The sequence below is a fragment of the Rhamphochromis longiceps genome, linkage group LG12 (assembly GCF_057381845.1).
Source record: "Rhamphochromis longiceps isolate RC_006_pf linkage group LG12, R_longiceps_female_GT1.1, whole genome shotgun sequence".
In the NCBI taxonomy this organism is placed as follows: domain Eukaryota; kingdom Metazoa; phylum Chordata; class Actinopteri; order Cichliformes; family Cichlidae; genus Rhamphochromis; species Rhamphochromis longiceps.
In genome coordinates this window covers 45,023,037-45,044,277 of record NC_140568.1, presented here as the reverse complement: position 1 = coordinate 45,044,277, position 21,241 = coordinate 45,023,037, and the positions used below count along the sequence as shown (strand labels likewise).

The 21,241-nt window shown below is 45.0% G+C and overlaps 2 protein-coding genes across 3 annotated transcripts; both read left to right on the top strand.

The window, feature by feature from the left end:
• Positions 1-1,074: 1,074 nt before the first annotated feature.
• LOC146658124 (serine/threonine-protein phosphatase 2A catalytic subunit beta isoform) lies at positions 1,075-13,708 on the top strand. The gene is made up of 8 exons (XM_085426567.1): positions 1,075-1,485; positions 3,644-3,682; positions 6,516-6,686; positions 7,933-8,106; positions 10,531-10,620; positions 11,215-11,376; positions 12,402-12,520; positions 13,174-13,708. The coding sequence occupies exons 1-8, from the start codon at positions 1,384-1,386 to the stop codon at positions 13,244-13,246; spliced, it is 930 nt and encodes a 309-aa protein (XP_085282693.1). The 5' UTR covers positions 1,075-1,383; the 3' UTR covers positions 13,247-13,708.
• A 1,187-nt stretch (positions 13,709-14,895) lies between these two features.
• Positions 14,896-20,707, top strand: shld3 (shieldin complex subunit 3). Of its 2 annotated transcripts, XM_085426569.1 has the most exons (3): positions 14,896-15,742; positions 15,808-16,036; positions 19,563-20,707. In XM_085426569.1, exons 1-3 carry the CDS (start codon positions 15,567-15,569, stop codon positions 19,764-19,766), a joined length of 609 nt encoding a protein of 202 aa, XP_085282695.1. In that variant the 5' UTR covers positions 14,896-15,566; the 3' UTR covers positions 19,767-20,707. The 2 variants fall into 2 exon arrangements, with proteins under 2 accessions (XP_085282695.1, XP_085282694.1); XM_085426568.1 differs by having other exon boundaries at positions 14,900-16,036; positions 19,563-20,706.
• The last annotated feature ends 534 nt before the right edge of the window (positions 20,708-21,241 follow it).

Below are 21,241 nucleotides of genomic sequence, written 5' to 3'. Positions count from 1 at the left end.
AATCTAAGAACTTTAATCTCAGCCAAACTGATTTACTCCCCAACAAATAAAAGACTGAAAAAAGCAAATCAATAACATCTTAAGTTATCTGAGTGACTTATATATCATGTTTAACCTGAGTAGCGAAAGACCGCGGGGGTTGAACGATTAACCATGTGCCGGGGGTCTGGTGTTCTCGCCGGCTCGAGTGACCCTTGAACCCCCGGTCAGCTATCAAGCTGGTGGGTAACAGATGTCTCTGAAAATGTCGGAGCACTTTTGCAAATATGTGATGTCTTGATAAACCGAGCAGATATTTGAAGTTTACACAGCTACATTCTCGCCTGAATATATGTTAAAAGTTTATTTTGTGACCCAGAAAGATTAATAAGAGCATGTCTGTGAATGTCCTCAGTCATCCAGGTCATCGTAGTCTGAGGAGCTTGGAAAGAAAAGCGCCTGGACTTCTTTAAGTTGCTTGAAAACGTTTCACCTCTCATCCGAGAAGCATCTTCAGGGCCACGAAGGACACACCCGACCCACCCTTCAAATCTGGGGAAAAGGAGGACGTATTTGTCGGCCGGCTTCGGAGGAGTCTACGAATTGGGACAGCCTTCGTTGCGCCGCTGTGACGTAATCGGCCTACAAATGCGGCCTCAGGAGGATGCAGCCTACGTTTTGGGACACAGCTTATGTCTCCCTTTAAGTTATGCTATATAACTCTGATATACTGCAACAGATTGATGGCTGTTTTATTTTGCATTCTGACCGGTTGATTTCATGAGGATAACAATTTCAACTTTCCTTTGAACCTCCTCATTAACAGTATTGATAGTGTAGTAATAGCGTAGTTATAGTATTGCAGTAATGTAGGTGTACTGTGAAAGTAGCAGTAATGAAGCTGTAGCAGCAGTAATGTAGTAGTGTAGCAGCAGTAGTTCTGTACTTGTACTGTGTTAGTAGTACTAGTAGTGTTGTGGCGCGCATTCGCGCCGTAATTCAAGGTCTGTCCACACGGTGTCACTGCTGTGCTGAGTCCACACGCTGGTTAAATCCCCGGATGTTATTGTGGCTAGCTCCTTTAGCAAATCGGCTAGCCGCTGCGACGCCGCAGTATTCTGCCGCTACGCTCTGCCGCATCGGGGACTTTTGATCCTTTTCACTCCCCCGGCCGATAGACCCGTGTTTTTAACGTTGGTATCTTAACATCGGTCATTTATCATGATAGAAGTTGATTAAACAGGTCGTTGTTTTAAACTGGTGCGGTGATTTTTTTTCCAACCGGTCCGGTGGGTTAACAATACGAAGAGCTAAAGGCTAAATTAGCAGCTAGCGTAGAGACACAGGCCCGCTTGTTTCTTCAGGTAGCTAACACAGCTAGCTTAGCGAGCTACCGCGGCTGTCATGGAAGACAAATCCTTCACTAAAGAGTTAGACCAATGGATCGAACAGCTAAACGAGTGCAAGCAGCTATCGGAAAACCAAGTCCGGACGCTCTGTGAGAAGGTAAGTTCCAAAGTTTTTGACATGATTTCCCGGCAGGCCTGGCTCAGCCCAGCGCGGCCTGTGTTGCGAAAGTGGCTTCGGCTAATTTCCGGAATGAAGGAGCGACGAGGCGGCTGTTTGCGCCCAATTTTCCTACGCATTCTGAGTCAGAATTCCCTTTCAGGTGTGATATATATGTGTGTATTTCTATTAAATAATCCCCACTGTGAACTGTTGTCCGACTATCGTCGACTCATTACACACGGGCCGAAAAATCGCATCTCTAGCCCAGTGCCAAGAAATAGACGCAGCCCATTTTACTGCCCGGTTATTACCTGCGCTGTCTTTTGCGCACAGGCCGGGATTCAGCCTGATTCAGCCATTCACTGTAGGGGGCTTTATTCTTAATTCTCTCTTAAGGCGAATCATCTGTTAATGTGTGTCGCGATTGATCGATTAGTACCGCGCCCTTAATGTATTGATCAACCATTTGATTGCATAAACGGCAGGTTGGTTGCACCATTAAAGATGAGCCGTTTGTTCAGCCGTGTGGCGGCTCTCGTCCTCTGTCGAAGCGATTAAACCCGAAATATTCTTCGTTGCGTACTTTTAGAAGTGTGCGTTGACTAAATGAGCAGCGATGTTCAGAGAAAATACCCATCAAACTGAAAATCCACGTCCGAGACAGCAGAGCGTAAAATGTCTGTAACCTGATTTATTATGCTCTCTGCATGAAGAGGAATCCATTGTTGGTGCCATTTAACATCTAAATGAGGGCTGAAACCGTCTGTACTAATCAGTCATTTATTTGTTTCTAGCTAATCAGCAGAGTCAGAGATGGTTTAGATGTTAAAAATAAATAAATAAAGAGACTTATAGTACAGGTTCTGGTGTCCCCGTTTTGTCTTCTTAGATTTTCAGTATAATAAAAAGATGAAAGTCTCAAAGTAAAAACTGGATAAACATGGCGTGGAATTTGAAGGACAGAAGAATATAATGGAGGTATGATGAACATGGCACAGACTGGCTCATATCTGATTGATCTCCATTAGGAGATTATTGCAGTAATCTGAGGGGGAATGAAAGTATGCAGGTGGTATTGGTCAGGTGGGTGAGGAGGTTTGAGCGCAGCCAGGTTCTGCCAGCTGACTTCATATGAACTAATCAATTACTGAAGGGGGCTCTTATTACAGTTAATAACAGCAACATTCATGAGATGAATGAGGTTTGGCCTGTTGTAGGTACATGCTGTCATCTTTCAGCTATGAGTGGAGCTGAAGTGATGTAAAAAGTACTGATAAGTCTTTCTTTTGCTCTTCCTACACATTGCTGTTTGCAGTAAATTTGAATAAAAACCAGCAACATGTTTATGGACTTTTTCCTTAGGTGGGTACATTTTTAAAGGTTATTGATTTTATATTTCCACGTATTGAAGCTGTTGCATGATTCATTGCAGCAAGTTTTTCCTGCTCTAAATGAGCCTCACACAGCGAGTCCACGTGTAGCTGATGACTCAGTGTTGATGAGTTTACTGTGCCTAACAAAGGGCTGTGTAAGGTTTGGATATTTCTGACATTTTGACTAACAAAGATGGCGTTATTTCGAATAGAGGGAACTATAACCTGCTGTTCTGAAGGGTTCTGGTTGGAGGACGCTGTTGGTACAGCATAAAAAAGATATTTAGCATTTTGCCCGGTTAGCTGTTTCCAGTAAAATAAATTAATAATACTTTATCAGTAAGAGAATTTTAAAAAATGACAGCTTAAATGTCACATGTGTGTGACGTGTTTAGCTGGTCAAAAATGAGGCAGTCCCAGCTGTAGCCTGTGTATCCTGTGAATTCTGATGTGAAGGAGGGAAGTTTAGCTGCTGAGTGATTGATGGTTAAAACTCTAAAATAAGATCAACTTTATTTTCTCACTAATTTAAAAGAGCTGTGGGGCTGAGGAGAGCAGGTTTCCAAACAGTACAGTGTCCTCTGAGGTCACGTGGGCCTGAAATCTTAAGAAGGAAAAAACAAACAAACCAAAAACAGTCGTGTGTGTGACTCTGGGCATGTAGGAGCTGAGTTTGATTTCACCTCCTGTCAGCTCGTCACATGATCCCCCCCCACTGTCTGAGCTGTGAGTCCTTTAGAAAAAACCCCCAAAGACACTCATTAAATCTGTTTCCTCTACAGGCCAAGGAGATCCTGACCAAGGAGTCCAACGTTCAGGAGGTGAGTTTTCCGAACTCATTATTGATTATTCATGGAAAATATGAAAGTCACGAGGAAAAAGAAAAGCAGAAGATAAAACCAGAGCTGATATCAAACGATTAGATTCTAATCCAAGTCAGCCGTTTATGGGTCATCGGTCCTTTATAAATGGTAAATGGCCTGTATTTATATAGCGCTTTTCTAGTCCCTAAGGACCCCAAAGCGCTTTACATATCCAGTCATCCACCCATTCACACACTGGTGATGGCAGCTACATTGTAGCCACAGCCACCCTGGGGCGCACTGACAGAGGCGAGGCTGCCGGACACTGGCGCCACCGGGCCCTCTGACCACCACCTTTATGTGTTTCAGAGTGAAGATGTGGCTCTGTGACTCGGGTGGAGCGGAGCTCAGGTTAACATTTTACATGCATCCGTAGTTCTGTGTTAACCTGAGCTGCACTGCTCACAGAGCCACGGTACTAGGACTCTACCTTTGACAATATTTGAAGTAGGTCCAGCCCAGGGAGCCTTCTAGATAGTGGAGTTGTAAACTGTGACAGGCTCCTTTCTCCTCATAAACACCTCCAGGCTGCTCTTACAAAAACCCATAAAAGCAGCATGAAGAAACACGCTGTGAAATGATGGACAGTTTCCAGGTCCCAGGTATCAGCACGTGTAGGTGAGCACCAGCCTGTTTTTAAATGAGCTCTCCACCCGCTGATGGTGTTTCTGCAGGGCACAGGTGAAGAAAGGTTCCTGTTTGTCCAAATTCTTTCTTTCATTTGTATCAAAGTGTGGAAAAGATTTGAGGAACAGATTTCAGTGTGCGGTTTGTTCCCTGTGGGGTGTTTGAGCAATCTCACACCCTGTTTACACGGCCTACAGCTGAGGCGTGGGCTCGCACACATGCCCACCGCCATGTTTTTATGGAAACGGTTTTCCCTCAAAAGCACAAAACTGATCCAAACATTCAGCCGTCGGTGAACGTCCTATTTCCAGCCGCTCCTGTCAGCTGCTTGTTACTGATTCACCTGCAGTGAGGAAGGTGGAAGTGATTTGAGGAAACTGTTCCTCCTGTGTGTTCGGCCTTAAAGAACTTTAATTGATCATATTGACTTCCTGTCAACAGAGCAGTTGCCAGATCGGATCAGATTTCTTTTGTTTTAATGCAGTTCTTAAACATTTTTTGGTGCCTTCATTTTTTTATTATTTGTAAACAATAACAAAAATGAGGATTTCTGTCAGCAGCTTAGAACCTCTTTAAACCCTGAAGTAAGCAAACGCTGACGTTCTGAAGTAGGGGGTTCTTTGAGACTCAGGTGTGCTAAAAGGAACGAGTGAAAGTTACATTTACTGTGTGTGAACACATGAAAGGGCTGATTGATGGTGAAGAGGTAAAACTGATCCCTTTGACGTTTGGAGAAATGACCTGAAGAAAAACGCAGTCGAGAGAAACGACAGTGAAAGCTGCCTGACGACATCAGGTGTGCCGAGGTGTCGACAGCTTTCAGTGAAACCTCCTCTAAAAGGAAGCTGGATCTGAACCAGAGTGTCTGATAAGACCAGTTATGATCCAGTGAGCTTATCATGAAGAGAGCTTGATGCTGCTACAGGTGACATGAAGACGTTTCCCTCGCAGGTTGTTGAAACGTTACTTCACTCGGTGTTGTGCCTTGGCAGTAATTGGTGCGCTCAGTGTGATGTTGCACAAACATGCCAGTGTACTCAGCACGGTGAGGCTAACGTTAGCAGTGCTAGCACCTGCAGCCATCATGTGCATGATGTGGGCGCCTTGGTCCCGTGGTTTTATCTTAGTGTGCCAGGAAACACATGCAGGAGTTTTAACAGCAGTGTGGATATTTAGTGATATTCCAACAGATCAGCTGGGAATGTTTTTTTTTTTTTTTCTTTCAGAAACAAAACAAATGGACGTCTCTAACATCTTTTTTGTTTCTTATTGACATGATTATATACTGACGCTGATATTGGCCCACCGATAAACTGTGCTAGCTTTACAGGAAACTGTGGTTGTAGATTAATGAAATACTGCTCAGTTTAACCACAGAGTAGTTATGTAACTGTCGAGTGCAGCAGCTGTTAAACATCTAATTGATGAGTCGCACACATTCCTGGTAATTAGTGAGCACAGGTGAGTCAGGTGAAGGTCGAACAGTGTTACACCGATTATCATTTTCATCGTCTTTCTAGCCGATCTGATTCCTGCAGGTTTGATGTTTTTGTGTCCAAAAGGCTAACAAACAGTAAAAACTAGAACTGACTAGAATATATCAGCCTGTTGTCATGGATACCCAGTTCAACCTTTTGAGTTGAGATCAAATTTCTGATTCAAAGATCAGGTCAGTGCATCCCAAATAAAACCCAGCATTAAATATTCACGTACTGTGGCTCAGCTCCGTGTGTGTGTGTGTGTGTGTGTGTGTGTGTGTGTGTGTGTGTGTGTGTGTGCGCGCGCGCGTGCGCGTGTGTTCATTTGTTATCAGCCTAAATATTGACGTTCCTCTGCTGCAGACACAAACATGAGTCATGTCAACATAAAAGCAGGTTGTTCAGGGTTAAAGAAAATCCCCGACTTTTCCTTCAGTTTTGTATCCTAATAGAAATGTAATTTATTTAATGACCCAACAGTTGGATCCTATTTGATCATCAGTCATCGGAGCCAGTATCTAACAACTATATTTGTGCTTTTATCTAAACTCAGGCCTTGGAGCGGATGTTAGAGCAGGAAGATAAAAAACCCCGCTGGCTTCCTTTTGGCTTGGTGTAAAAAAACAAAACGAATGAGCTTCAGTTTCTGTGGCGCTGACCATGTGACTCTGTGTTTGTCCCCTCAGGTGCGATGCCCGGTGACGGTGTGCGGCGATGTCCACGGTCAGTTCCACGACCTGATGGAGCTCTTTAAGATCGGAGGAAAGTCTCCCGACACCAACTACCTGTTCATGGGGGACTACGTCGACAGAGGCTACTACTCTGTGGAGACGGTCACGCTGCTCGTCACGTTAAAGGTAAACCTCTGTGTTTCTGTGTGGCGTTCACGTGTGCTGCGTGGAAGCGCTCTGATGTCAGCTGATGTTCTCTGAGTTTACTTCCTGTTAGGATCACAGCGGCCCTCTCGGTGGCCACAGGCTGACAGACTGTTTGTTTGTTCTGATAAGAAGCAGACTGAACTTGTTTGCTCCGTCAGTCTGAAAGCTTCCAAAAATCATCTGCAGTTCGTCTGAGCTTCAAACAAACAGATCAACATCAGCTCAGCTGAGCAGACGTTTAATCTGAGGACTGATGGTTCTGTAAAGTTTTAGAGCATCATAAACACGTTTTATAAAAACATGAAGTGGTGGCATGTGAGGGGAAATCAGCTGACTGAGGAGATGGCCAATGTTTCTGCTGCACACAGAGGAGCAGTCGGGGGATAAATGTGGTCTGAACAGAAGCAACCACATGATGTGAAAATGATGTGAACTAGTTTGACTCTGATTGTGTTCACAGTACAGCTGCAGTGTGTAAATCTCAAGGAAACTGACAGACTTTAATGACCTTTTTGTTTTCTAACCACAACACGTGTCAGACCTGGACTCTGACGTGTGATTCTGGTTAGATATCAGGTTTGTTGCAGGATTCACAGGCTGTGAGCTTCGAGTTTACAGAAACATGGTTGTTCACAGGAACAACCAGGCGTGATCGGCCCTTCAGACAGTTATTTATTCTTAAAGTTTAGTGTATTGTAGTTAAAATGATACACAGACAAATAAAAATGATGCAAAGAAACTTTATTTAGAAAATTGCATCACTGTGGTTATTGTTGTACTTGCATGTTTCACACATGTTTACCTGGTTGTTATAATTTTTTTTTTTAACCTGTTTGAAAGAACAGCGCTGCTGCTTTAGTAGTTTACAACCTCTTTGCTTTTATTTTGAAAGTATAGTTAATGCCATCCAGCTAGCTTCCTGTCTCGAAGGTTCTTCCGGTATGTCTCGTCCTGCCGTCAGACTCCTCCCCCGGTGGGGAGCGGTGGTCCTGTTTCTGTTCTAGAGGCTGCCAGCAGAGTCACACTTTGGTCTGAGTGCTTCTTCTTTCCCGTCTCGGTATCACAGCGTGATGGCTTCCTTTAGCTAATCGTTTCTATTTTACATCATGAAGTCTGACAGAAGAGTCATTAAACATGTAGCTGAGTCAGCATGCTGCTCTCTGGGGGTCTGACCCGGCTTTAGATCGTCTTTAACGTTATTATGTATTTTTAAATTGTCGTTCAGGTTCGTTTCCAGGAGCGAATCACCATCCTGCGAGGGAACCACGAGTCTCGGCAGATCACACAGGTCTACGGCTTCTACGACGAGTGCCTGAGGAAGTACGGCAACGCTAACGTGTGGAAGTACTTCACAGACCTGTTCGACTACCTGCCGCTCACCGCGCTGGTTGACGGACAGGTAGGACGCGCCACGCCCAGTTTCACTGTGACGTTTTCATCTGATCAGACCTGCAGTTAGAATGGGAATCAATAAGAATTTAGTTATTCAGATTCCATTATTAATATTACTTATCGATTTGATTCCTTATGAATTCTCTTATTGATTCTCATTGGCTCTGCTTTGAGAGTGGCCACCGTCACTGAGCAGCATATCAGTTCATGCAGATTAATTTCATGTTGTGTGGTCAGTTATTTGTGCATGTTGGAGGTGTTTCCTGTTTGTTGTGATCGGTGTTGGGTCAATACTCATAGTCAAGTAAAAATGTTAGTTTCTGTGCTACCAAAGTTCCCCGGCTTTCATTCAAACTGTGTATCAGCACCGACACTTTAAACTACTTAAACATTATAAATGTCTTCAAGCTCACACTGAGGCCTGTGGCGCACAATCAGCCACTCACACAGTACACACAGTTATGTGTGTTTGTATATGAATATTTCATAGTTTGAGGCTGCCTGTTTATCTAAGGCAGATGAACAAAGTACATCGGAATTGTACATAATATCACAGATGATAAATTCAATAGATTTTAAGTAGATGCTTGTGCTTTCTTAAAGTCTTATATGTTGAATTGAACTATGTGATGTGTTCAAAGCCTCCCAGTCAGTGCTGTTCTCCGTGCCTGTCTGACATGATGTTATTAGCACAAACACTTTAAAGGTGATCGTTCAGGATTTCAGCAATAATACAGACAGCAACGTAGTTAGCAAAAAACAGTTTTATTGGGAATTAACTTAAAAAACAAACAAACATCTGTCTCCTATTTTTTGTCACACAGGAAAGAAGCATCAATATCTGATGAGAAGACTCATTGGTTTCTTTTTGTGGGGTTTTTGTTGTTGTTGTTGTTGTTGTTGTTGTTTATTTTAGAACATCTCTAACAAGTTGATTTGTTCACATTTTCACATCTTAATTTTTAAGTGAAATGTGCATTTTGAGTTTACACGATGTGTATAAGGCGACCGTTTCCTTTTGCAGTATTTTTGTTTGGTGCGTTTTTATATGTCTCAACAAAAGGGGAACAAAGGTGTTTAAGTTCACCCAGGATGATTTGTTTTCATTTTCACATGGTCTTACTGACGTGATGCGAATTGAAACATGCATTCTTTGTGTTGGGCGGTGGGGGGGATGTGCTGGAAAAGCTTGAAAAGTGACCTTGAAAGTGCTTAAAAAGTGCTTGAATTTGACCCTGAAATAGGCGTATGAACCCTGACACTGAGTCAGTTACTGTTTAACATTATAAACCTGAGGCTACAGCTGCATACACCGACACAGATCCCTGTGCTGATGAGGACACGCGATCGTTCTTAGTGTTTAGGTATGAGCAGAGCTGAAACCAGCAGAGAGACTGTAAAGTGGTTGCCATGGTGATTCTACCTCAGCCTGGCTGGTCACTTTATCGCAGCGCGGTGTGGTGTTGGGATTCACTCAGCTTTAGCGTCACTCTGGGCTCTTGGCTAGCTTAACATTAGCATGCTGTTAAAGAGCGTGTGTTAACAGTATGATGCAGGCGCTTCTGTCCTGGAGGAGTCTCCATATTATCATTGCGTCCACGCTGGAGACGGCGCCACTACTTTCCTCCTCCAACACGCAAACTGAAATCAGCTGATCGTAGCCAAGTGTGCAAGGATCTATAGGCAGGCAGACTAACAATTCCAAGCACGTAGACTACTAGAATTCCAATAACCGGTTCTTCTACCATAAGAACCGGTTCTCGTATCCCATCCCTGCGTGTAAGGTTAAATCAGTGCTCCTTTTTTCAGGTATGACATTGTGTTTATTATCATAACCCACAGATGGTTACTTGCACACACTTGTTTTTGTTTGTTGGTTGGAAAACGTTTTGTAGCTGCATCACTGCCCCCTGCTGGTGATGCTGGCATGTTTTTAGCTGAGAGTAGAAACGGGAGAAACGACTCTATTTAAATGACTTCATGATTGTTCCATAGATGATAAATCTCCTCACGTCGTGCTTTTTGATAGACTAGAATAAAAGATGAGTGCAGAGATCTGCTGTGAACTGTAGCTGATTAAAGAAACCTGAACACATGAAAGAATGGTGATCATATTGTTTTTGGCAAATGTGGCAAATCTTTTTCTTAAGCATGAATCTGACATTAAAAACGGTCAGTATAGATCATGATTCTTATTATTTTTAATCGCCTGTTTCTCGTGTCTGCGGTCTGTCCGCCTCTTAAACATTTACCCTATTTTTCAGCCACATCCTGTCAGTTTTATTTGGGTTTTTCTTTCTTCATGAGTGAATATTTGAGCGTCCACACACTCCCGCCTGAGTTTGAAGCTGAATAAAGATGTTTTTAACTGTTTGTTGGTGAATCTGTTCATTAATTATTTAACTGCAGGTTTTGTTGTTCTTTGTTTCAGATCTTCTGTCTCCACGGAGGCTTGTCTCCTTCCATAGACACTCTGGATCACATACGAGCTCTGGACCGCCTGCAAGAAGTTCCACATGAGGTACACACACACACACACACACACACACACACACACACACACACACACACACACACACACACACACACAGGTCAGCTTTCAGATTGTCAGGGATGGAAACAGAAATACTTTTTAAACAAAAGCCCGTCGGTTGTTTGAGAGACGGCCTCTGTGGAGCTTTTATTTTCACACTGATCCATGTTTGGCACCACAGCAGTTTGTGGTGATAAATGGGCAGAACAAACGCGTCGGCCGGCTCGATGCTGACACTCATTCGTGAGCTTCAGAGGAGCCAGAGCCGAGGCTTAGACCTGATTGTGTCATTAAAAACTACAGACACAACTCATCTGTTCACACGTAGTAATTTTACTGCTTTATGTACAAAATTGTCACCAAAGCAAGAACAGGAGAGCAGTTTATTAAAAACAATCAGTGCTCTGCAAAGCTCTGCAACACCAGTCAAACCTTCAATAACATCTGGTGTCCATCATGAGTTTGTGCGTGCAGTGCAGTTACGATCTGTGCTTCTAGTTTAAACTCTAAGCGTCATTTATCAGGTTTATATTTAGGATTCTGAACTGTGCAGTTTACCTGAGCTGTTGGCTTCTGTTTCAGGGCCCGATGTGTGACCTGCTGTGGTCGGACCCCGATGACCGCGGCGGGTGGGGGATCTCTCCCCGAGGTGCCGGCTACACCTTCGGTCAGGACATCTCTGAAACCTTCAATCATGCCAACGGACTCACTCTGGTGTCTCGCGCCCATCAGCTGGTCATGGAGGTATTTTGGACACTTTTTCACAGCACGGTGTCACTTTTATGTGAAAATATTGTGCTGTTTAACCAAAGAATGAGTATGAATATTTGTTTGTAGAAAATCTCCTCGGGGGTTCGCTTTAAAAAAAACAAATCTGGCTGCGTAAAAGAAGGAAATCCAACCTGTTAGCAGCCTGTTTATATGCAGAGATGATTCAGATTAGAAGGAAAAAAACAAAACACTTTATTTTGGGTCAGGTGACCTCGTTATCCTGGTCAGGTGACCTGTTTGTCCTCTGATGTCATGATGATGAGCTTCAGAAACCCACGCTGCTGCAGGTTTGTCGTGATGAGCCCACAGACCGGCGCTCACATGTCCTGTTATTTTTATGTTAAACCTGGCACACGTGTTCACACAGCCAGTGGACTGAAGGGTCCTATAAAAATCCTCTGGTTTCCATGGCAACAACATGAAGTTGGAGCAGGCTCCTCATCTCCTCCCTGGTGTCCCAGTTTCACTCCCACGGAGGTTCAGTTCACTGTTCAGAAGATTCGCCAAGCAGCTGCACGAACTTCATCTGCAGCTGAAGGAAAGCTCCGATCACAGGCGGCTGAGGACGCGCCGCGCCCACAGATCGAGCTGGTTTGACCGTTATTCTCACTGGAAATGTTAAAATGACGAAGTTCTCGTCAGTTTTCCTGAACTGATCTGCGAGAGCCGTTCCTGTTGATGTTAGCACGCCATTCAGTTCACGGTTAACTTGACAATTTCATGTGTCTGAAGTGAAATATAACTTTGTAGTCCTTTTTTCTTCTTCTCACAGACTATTTCGTCCTTCAGAGTAAAATATCTCTGCTACTCTGTGCTGATTGGTCGGTTAAAGACTGGCTGATTCTCACTCAAAAACATTTCACGACCGCAGCGGTGAAACGTCAAAAACAAAGAAATGAAACTTGTTCTTGAGCCCATGGAGCCCTGCTCGTTCAGCTCAGTAGCGCCCCCTGTTGATCAGAGGTGTCCCAGTCTAACTGACATGTTTGTTCCTGCAGGGCTACAACTGGGGCCATGACAAGAACGTGGTGACCATCTTCAGTGCTCCAAACTACTGCTACCGCTGTGGAAACCAGGCGGCCATCATGGAACTGGACGACACTCTGAAATATTCTTTGTAAGTACGAAGAATGCGTTCACATCATATGAGAGGCCGAACGGTGCTGAGGTTAAATATGAATACATCCATGTAAAACACACGGAGCCGTGTGGGGACCCTGAGGGTTGGACACTAAACATCACGAATCCCCAGATTCCTTTTAATGTTTCTCTTCTTTCATATAATAAGTTTAGCATGAATACTCAGACTGTGCTTCTGCGTAACGAGTCAGAAACATCAGAGCACACATTCAGTTTCATTCAGGGACACACTGACAGCTGCCAGCAGGGGGCGACTCCTGAAGGTTGACATGAGCTGAGCTCAGTAAACTCACCTGATGAGTTTTTGGTCTGAATAAAATGTAGTTATTCTGGAAGTTTTGGTCCTGTTACAGTTGAAACATCCATAAAGGGGGAGGGCTTAGGGGCGGGGCTTCATTGTGACAGACAAGCAGCTCCACGGCTCGCTCCTTATCATCTGATTTTAAAACGCCAGGTCAAGGCTTTACATCACTCTGACCATCTTTTATGTACAGTCTGAGTCTAGGTCTCATCTGCTAAAATTACATGACTGTCTTGGTTACCATGGATACAGAAGCTAAGGTTTAACTGATCTAACCTCACTCAACTTAAAGGAAGTCGTCACTAACGAGGTTTCTTCTGTCTCCTCAGCCTTCAGTTTGACCCCGCCCCTCGCCGTGGTGAGCCCCATGTGACCAGACGCACTCCCGACTACTTCCTGTGAATGTCCGAAGCATCCCCGTCCATCATCCACGAAGCTCCACCCACCCCCACCTCCCCCCCAGTCATTTTGGATGGAAAGACCATTCTAATCCTTCTTCTGATAATGATGATGATGATGATGAATAGAGACAAACGATTGGCTGAATCCAGATTTTAAAGAGGGCGCCCCCTACAGTCGTGTTTTCAGTATGCTGTCTTTAATGCTGTGCTGCAGAAACATGTAAACTCTGATCTGTTCTTCTTTTTGTTTCTTACATGTTTGAAATCGAGAGAATAAAACTACCAACGTGGACCAAATGTGCCATAATTCTGCTCCTTTACCACATGTACAACGCAAACGCAGGCTTCCTCCTTCCTCTTCTGTTTCCTTTCTCTTTTTTTCTTTTTAAAGACCACAGCACTAAAACAGACCTGACGTCACCGCCAACACCACACGTCTCCTGGCATACCTGCTTTTTTTTTTTTTTTTTTTTTTTTTTTTTTCCCCCCTGTTGCGAAATAATTTTAAAAACTGATTTAAGTTTGCTTCTAGTAGTACAGCTGTGAGTTTTAGCTGTCCGGGCTGCAGCCGGTGGTCATCTCAGCAAGTATATTACTGTAATTTGAATAAAGACAACAGACGTATGAAATAAAATGTCCTATTGATGAACTTCCTGTGTGAGTCGACCTCGTTCTTCTCCTGCTTCACCTGGAGGTTCGAACTTTGTGCTCCAGTTCTGTTGTTTTCTGAGCGTGCTCAGAACACATGTTCAGCTTGTTACTTAAGCCCAGGGGTGGGCAACTCCAGCCCTCGAGGGTCTGTGTCCTGCAGGTTTTAGGTCTCACCCTGGGCCAACAAACCTGAATCAAATGATTCATTACCAGGCCTCTGGAGGTCACTTAGTCATTTAAATCAGCCGTGTTGGATCAAGGACACATCTAAAGCCTGCAGGACACCGGCCCCCGAGGCCTGGAGTTTGACACGTGTGCTCTAAGGTCAAGTCAGAGAATGCTGGCAGGAAATGTATATATTTTTTATTTACATATTTTAAGGCAGAGATTCAGAAGGAAATCTGAAATGTTTAAAAGTGTTAAATGAGACTACTTTGTACTTTGCAGGATGTTTTTATTTGTGTTTGATGAAAGACTAACATCACAGTGCTGAGCAGCCTGTAGCTTCAGACCTGCATCTACTGCTGGAAACGGTAACCGGAGCTCACCGGCAAGTATGAGTGATGTCACGTAAAGTGAATCACAGCTGTTCTGAAATCAGGTGATCATGAACTGGTTGATGTGTAGTGTAGAAATCAGCAGGAACCTTTTCTTTAAATGATTTCTGCAGAGCGAGTTTTACAATTAAGAATGAGAAAAAGCCTGAAAGACAAATTTGATAGTGATAATTTATTTTTGAATTTATGGCAAAAGTTTAAAAAGTTTTTTCCACTCTTTGCTATTTTTATGCAACTGAACAACCATCGTTTCTCCATCGTTTGCAGGAAAATGCGAATAGATACATGGAAATGCTGCGAGCTCTGCGCAGCTCACAGCACAAACTTCTCCGGGCTCCCTGAAGCTCTTCTTTGGATGTTTCTGCCTTTGTGGATGATGAGCAGATGTTTCCAGATGTTACTGTTTATGATATCAAACTTTGATGAAAATCAACGACTGTAAAAAAGACACGTTTTCAACTTAAAATGACTTCCGTATCAGCGTTACATCAATATCGCGAGAGTTGGAGCGATATTTGCTCGACACCGTCCATGTTAGCTTCCTGGAGTGGTTCGCGGCTGCTTGATGGAGGCGCGCGGGTCTGAGGTGTGGAGGTGGGCTAGAGTCATCACCTGTGAGCTCGGAGAGGCCCGCCGGTAAATACCGGCTCTGCTCGCCGGTCAGCCCGGTAGCTAACGTGAGCTAGCAGCAGAGGCTAAAAACATTAGCCCCCGGTGCTCGAGGGAAGTTTGGTACCTGAGCGCGAGCTGAGCCTGAGTTGACTTTAAAGCCACAAACGTCAAAAGTCACGGAGTCGGTAAAGATTTGTTTGAATGTGACATTTCCGGTCGGGATGCTGTGTAGTGTGAATGCTTCTGTCAGCGTGTGTAGAAATGTGAACTCTGGAGCATGCGCAGTATAGTTTCTGCTGAGCATTTTTAACAGTTAATCCTTTCACCACTTGATGACGTTAACGGGCTGTCGGTCTGAATGAAACGTGCTTCATGTCTGCCTGGACTGACGTCACAAAGAGGAAGATGATGATGGTGAGGAGGAGGGTGTTGCCGCCGGTCCCCTGACCCCGTCCGCCTGTATGGGGGATGTAGTCCTGCACTATCAGCCTGGATCAGCTGATGAGCTCGGCTCACTGTTGGAGACTACGCAGAAGCTCCTGGAGCCGTTCCCTCTCCGTGCTCCTCCGGCCTTCACGCCGTGGTTCCCCACGCTCACCGGAGACTGCCGCCTGCCCATCAGACCTGCGAGACCAGCTCCTGTCGTCACGTGTTTGGATGATTCACCAGCAGCAGAGGTGAGACCCAGAGATGGTGACCCAGAAACCCACTGTGATCTCCACCCTGTGTCTCCTAACAACAGACCTGAGAAGCAGCCACACAAGGACAAAGATGGTGCCCTTTGCACTGGCTCGGAGGTCAGGCGGAGCAGGTGGAGCGTCTTCACGCAGAGAGGCGTCCTGCAGCAGAGCTCGCAGTCGTTGTCCAAACAGTTTCACCACGCCGTCTCCGTCCACGGGCTCCACCTCCGCCAGAGGGCCAAATGGGTGATCGGTGAGCTGAACTGCGGAGCAGCGAGAGACATCGAGGAGGTCGGTGGAATGTTGTAGAAACTGTGAAGCTTTACAATGTTTTAAAATTTTGTTTGAAGGCTGATGAAGATGTTAAGAGTGAGGAAAAACCACAGACTGGAGCCAGACGTGAGACGGTGGAGTGCACAGGCACACACCTGCTAATCAGCGCTCAGTAACATTCACTCAAAGTCCCAGAATGTCTCTGAGTAAAACTCAGCCAGCCTTCCTGGGGTCAGTGCACTGACCTCACAGCAGCCATGTTATTGGTCACATGATGTCATTAAGCAAACAAACACATTGCAGAGGCCCAGTTCAGGTGAAGCTAGCAGACAGCTAGCTGTCAGTCAAAGAGGCCACGCCCCCAATAGACCCTGTGCACGAGACAATGCTAACTTCCTGGTTTGAGACCGGATGTGGGGTTGTACATTTCCGGTAGCTTTACTTTGCGGTCAATCACTACTGCAAAGATATATCCTCCACAATCATGTCCAAAACTTGAAAACGGAAAGATGACGTTAAGTTACAAAGAGCAGGAGGTGGGAACACTCACCGCTGCTGTGTCATAAAAAATCTAATGATCAATTTTGACGTTTAAAGCGTTTAGATCATCAGCTGTTTACATCACTCAACACAAGCAGAACTGCATCACTGCAGCAGAAGACACATCGTCCACATTCAGAAGCACATCTCTGTGTAGTGACTGGTCTCATGATTCAAACAGGCAAATGTTCAGCATTCAAACTACAGGTGAAGAACAGTCAAACCAGATGTTTCCCCGTTATGTTGATATCAGCTAGTCCAGTACACACCTACACAGCATGTTAACAAACCGTGAAAAAAGCCACACAAAAAACGAATGATTGTAATGGTTTCTATACATTAGTATGTAGGAAGGGTATGTTGTGACTTACCTTCAAAATTACAGCGGTCCCTCGCTATAACGCGCTTCACCTTTCACCTCGCTGTTTCAGATTTTTTAGTGCAAGTTTGCTGCTTATTTTTACAGCACATTGTGTCCTGCGTCCTGATCGCTGCAGACGACCTCCTCCGTGACGTCTCTCCTGTACAGTCCAGAATCGCTGCATCGATGCTAGCAGTGTGACTCTGCAGTGCAGTGCTGTATGTCCACGATGTCCACCAAACGTTTTGCACCGTCAAAAATAAAATCGGCTCCTTGATTTCACCTCTCGCTGGTTATTTTTAGAACATAACACCCGCGATAAACGAGGGACCGCTGAGAAATATAACATTTGAATCAATTTTCTCTTTTGCTCTGAGGCGCGGGGGAAAATATCGACAAGTCGATGAACATCATTTACAGATATGTTGGGTAAATGCCCGAGACATCTATAGAAATGTAAATCGCCGCTTGATTCATTCATTTGCTTAACTTGTTTTGGACCGTAAACCAGGCGCGAATAGGACACCGGAAACAAAGCTCCCCACAGGAGTTTCCACACCGGAAGTAGCATATGCTAACGTGCACACAGTCAATTCAATTCAAATTCTTTATTGTCCCACAAGGGGAGATTAGTTTAGCAGCAGGGAACATAAAAGTAAACAAAACAACAATATAATATGTCTGTGAAGGTTCTCAGTCATCCAGGTCATCGTAGTCAAAGGAGCTGCAAAGAAAAGCGTCTGGACTTCTTTAAGTTGCTTGAAGACGTTTCACCTCTCATCCGAGAAGCTTCTTCAGTTCTAAGGTCAAATGGTGGAGAGTCCCAGATATAAACCTAGTGGGAGTTTCCCCCCACAGAGGGACAAAGGACCCCCTGATGATCCTCTAATCGCCTGAGCCAAGGTGGGAAACTGGGCGTGGGTCCCAATCAGCCAGAGTTTCGGGTGTGTTCATTGTGAAACCTGGCTCCACCTTATCATGTGATGTCCTGAGGTCAGATGGCCCAGGATGTGAGTGGGCGTTAAGGCGTCTGGGAAGGATCTCAAAACTGGATTATAGATGGCAGAGAGTTGGTGTCGTAAGCCCCGCCTCTGTTCAAAGATGGTCGCTCACAGTGGACATAGATGCTTCTTTCACTCCTCTTTCAAACCATCTGTCCTCTCTGTCCAAAATGTGAACATTGGCATCCTCGAAAGAGTGTCCTTTATCCTTAAGATGCAGATGGACTGCTGAGTCTTGTCCTGTGGAGGTGGCTCTTCTGTGTTGTGCGCTTGTGAAGTGGCTGTTTGGTCTCTCCAATGTAGAGGTCTGGGCATTCCTTGCTGCACTGTACAACAAACACCACATTGTTAAGTCTGTGTTTTGGCGTTTTGTCTTAATAATATAATATTATTAACATAAAATAATAAAATGTTTAAGTCTTACTAGAACAGGTCTGTTATTAAAGCATGCTCACCTCTACAGCTGTTGTGAAGGAGGAAATTATCCACAGAGACCAGTTTGTTTATCAGGCTGGAAACACACTGTGAAGTTTTAACATGGGAGTCTATGGGGACTGACTCACTGCTGCCCCTGCTGGGTGTTAGAGGAACTGCAGGATGTTGATGTTTGTGTTTACAGGTGGTTTCGAGTAGAAGCGCAGGGCGATGTGTAACGAGAACTCCTCGACTCTTCCTCAGAGACGTTTCTTTAATGATGGCGGCGCCGTGACTTCACACTCGCTGTATTGGTTGTTGCGTGTTCTACTGGACTCATTGCAGTCTTCCTCTGAACTTCAGGTGTTGCATGGTAGAAATAAACGCTGCAGTGTGTGGGTGCAGATGAAGTTACAGTGGGAGCGGTCGCTTCCAGCAGCGTGTCCGTCTGAAACATCTGTGAATCTGCAGCTGTGACATCACATCTGCTGCACCTGCGTTCACAGCACGCACGGGAAACCTCACACGTACGAATGCTGGCGGCGGCGGCGATTGATAAATCGTCACGAGTCCGAGTACTTCTCTCGCATTCTTGCTGTTCAGACAGCTTGTAGGTGCATCGCTGCCACCTTCAGCCATAACAGTGCGTTACAAAAACAACCAAACACAAACAGGCTTTAATAATCAGTGACTGTGGAATATTTAATCATCGGGACCGTTCGTGGTAATCACCAGGTGTGAGTGTCACACACACGTTAAATATTAGAACGAAGCCACAGAAAGAAAACTTTATTTGCTGGTCAAAGTTAATAATTTGTTGGCTCTCAGAGAAAAACGCCAAAGATTCGCAGCTTCCAGGTTTTCCACTGACGTCTCGCCATGAAATAACGAGTGTGTGAGTCAGACGTGCTTTATCAGAGATGCAGTTTCTAAGCCTCCACAATCTTCACGCTTTAAATGTTAAAGCGGGCACGAGGACTGTGAGTCTGCTCCTGGTTAATGTTACCTGTGGACGGCGCCAGCGTGGACGGCGCCGGCGTGTGCTTTCTTCCTGCGTGCTGTGTCTGCTGATCCTTATCGGAGTGTCCGACCTTCACCTTGTTTCCACAGCTCGTCACATTTTAACGTCCCACAGAAATAAGTCTGCTCAGCAACAGAGACGGAAAATACAAACAGCTGTTTGATGTTGTCACACTGTTTACGTGGAGTTTGCTCCTCCTCCCCGCAGGTGTGGCGAACTCTGAGCCGCTTGGCGCGAACTTCCTGCCTGCCGTCGTGTAACGCCAACATCCAGCGCGAGCGCGGCGAGATCTGGGTGTTCTGCGACGTGCTGCACTCCGAGCAGGTGGGGCGCTTCCTGAAGGAGGAGCTGCGGCTGTCGGGGAGGATCGACCTGTCGGTGCGCCGGCTAGGAAACGTCTTCAGCATGTAGAGCGCCCCCTGCTGCACTCGCTTGGGTTTCTGCAGACGTCGCAGCTTAGACGGAGGCTGCAGTGACATCTGCGGGGGCAGCTTCGGTCTTATTCTTTGTCACTGTGGTTTAACCTGCAGCTCGGCCCGGCCGGCATCAGTGTGAGTCACAGTGTGAGTCCTGATAAGAATCAGCACCGTAAAAGTGATAAAAGGAAGCAACAGTGAGAGTGAAACGATCAGACCCACTCAGGGAGACGCGCTGTGTTACAGCAAGCTTTCTGCCATAGCTAACATTCTTGTTTTAGAGATGCAGACATAATCCAGCTGATGTTTATCAGCTGTTCACATCAGGTTGTAGCTGGAAACTGTTGATGAAGACGAAGAAGCTCCAAGAAAAATCAAGTTAGCATTCTGCTCTGTCTTCAAATAAACCAGCGTCCGTTAACAAAACCCTCACAGAGCACATTAAAAAGAACAGTTGGTGTTACAGAGTGCACACTGAGAGCGAGGCTGTGTGATAGTGAATGAAATATGCTCATCAAACAGCAAATCCACGCTGCCATTTATCCACCGTTCAGGCTTTCTCTGAAGGAAACAAGGCGATTATTCATCAAGTGTTCTGCCATACTGGCTTTATGAGCAGATCAAACCCAGTTTCCACCAGTAAGCCTGACCTGTGTCAAACAGTAATATGTGATCAGGAGCTGTTGCAGCTGTGCGCTGCGTCCACACAGGATGTAAAAATATATCTAAGTTAAGCTAAAGCTGTTTTTCCTCTTCATCAAATGCTTCAAGGGCAGAAACCCATTTATATTTTATTCAAATCTACTGAACTATTCATGAGCTGGGGGGAGGGGGGTGCTCCAGCTGGATTTGTGTGTTGTGTGTGCGTTTGTAAAGTGTTTTCATACTGATGTTTGTCATCCTTCTCTGATGCCAATAAAGCTTTTTTAATATTTGTAATAAGTGTCTGGAGTTGCTGCATGTGATGTGATGTGACTGTTCTGGAAAAGCTGCAGCAGTCACATGATGCTGGAGTCTCTCGCACACACGCACACGCGCGCACACACACACACACACCGAGCAGCCTGAATGAATGAGTGCAGCATGAATACAGTACAACCCCCATCCCTCTCACACGCACTCTTTTGTTGCTGTGGGCTCTCTGCACACTGCGTTAAAAAAAATATCTGGGTTACCGGATGTGACGTAAGCACCCAGCCCCCGTTTTCAGCTTTAATCGCTTGTCAGATCTTCAATCCGTGTTTCTGGCTCATTAACGCCTCAAATATATGATGCAATAATAAAGGAAACGCAGAATACGTGACTATCTTCGGTTTGCTTAACGTCTCACTTGCTTGAAATTAGCACTATTGATTTTTAAGCACGTTCGTATCCTCAGGTTTATTGTGAAAGACATTCGGAAATGTAACATTTTGATCGCTTGTTTTATTTAAAAGAAACACACATATTTGATACATTAAGCAGAAAATA

What these genes read in the sequence shown, in the direction of transcription:
- shld3 (XM_085426568.1), top strand. Translation starts at nt 15,527, where the DNA reads ATGGGGGATGTAGTCCTGCACTATCAGCCTGGATCAGCTGATGAGCTC. An exon ending in CAGCGAGAGACATCGAGGAG is followed by an intron (nt 16,037 to 19,562) that starts GTCGGTGGAATG and finishes TCCTCCCCGCAG; the next exon opens with GTGTGGCGAACTCTGAGCCG.
- LOC146658124 (XM_085426567.1), top strand. Translation starts at nt 1,384, where the DNA reads ATGGAAGACAAATCCTTCACTAAAGAGTTAGACCAATGGATCGAACAG. An exon ending in AGGAGTCCAACGTTCAGGAG is followed by an intron (nt 3,683 to 6,515) that starts GTGAGTTTTCCG and finishes TTGTCCCCTCAG; the next exon opens with GTGCGATGCCCGGTGACGGT. An exon ending in TGCAAGAAGTTCCACATGAG is followed by an intron (nt 10,621 to 11,214) that starts GTACACACACAC and finishes CTTCTGTTTCAG; the next exon opens with GGCCCGATGTGTGACCTGCT.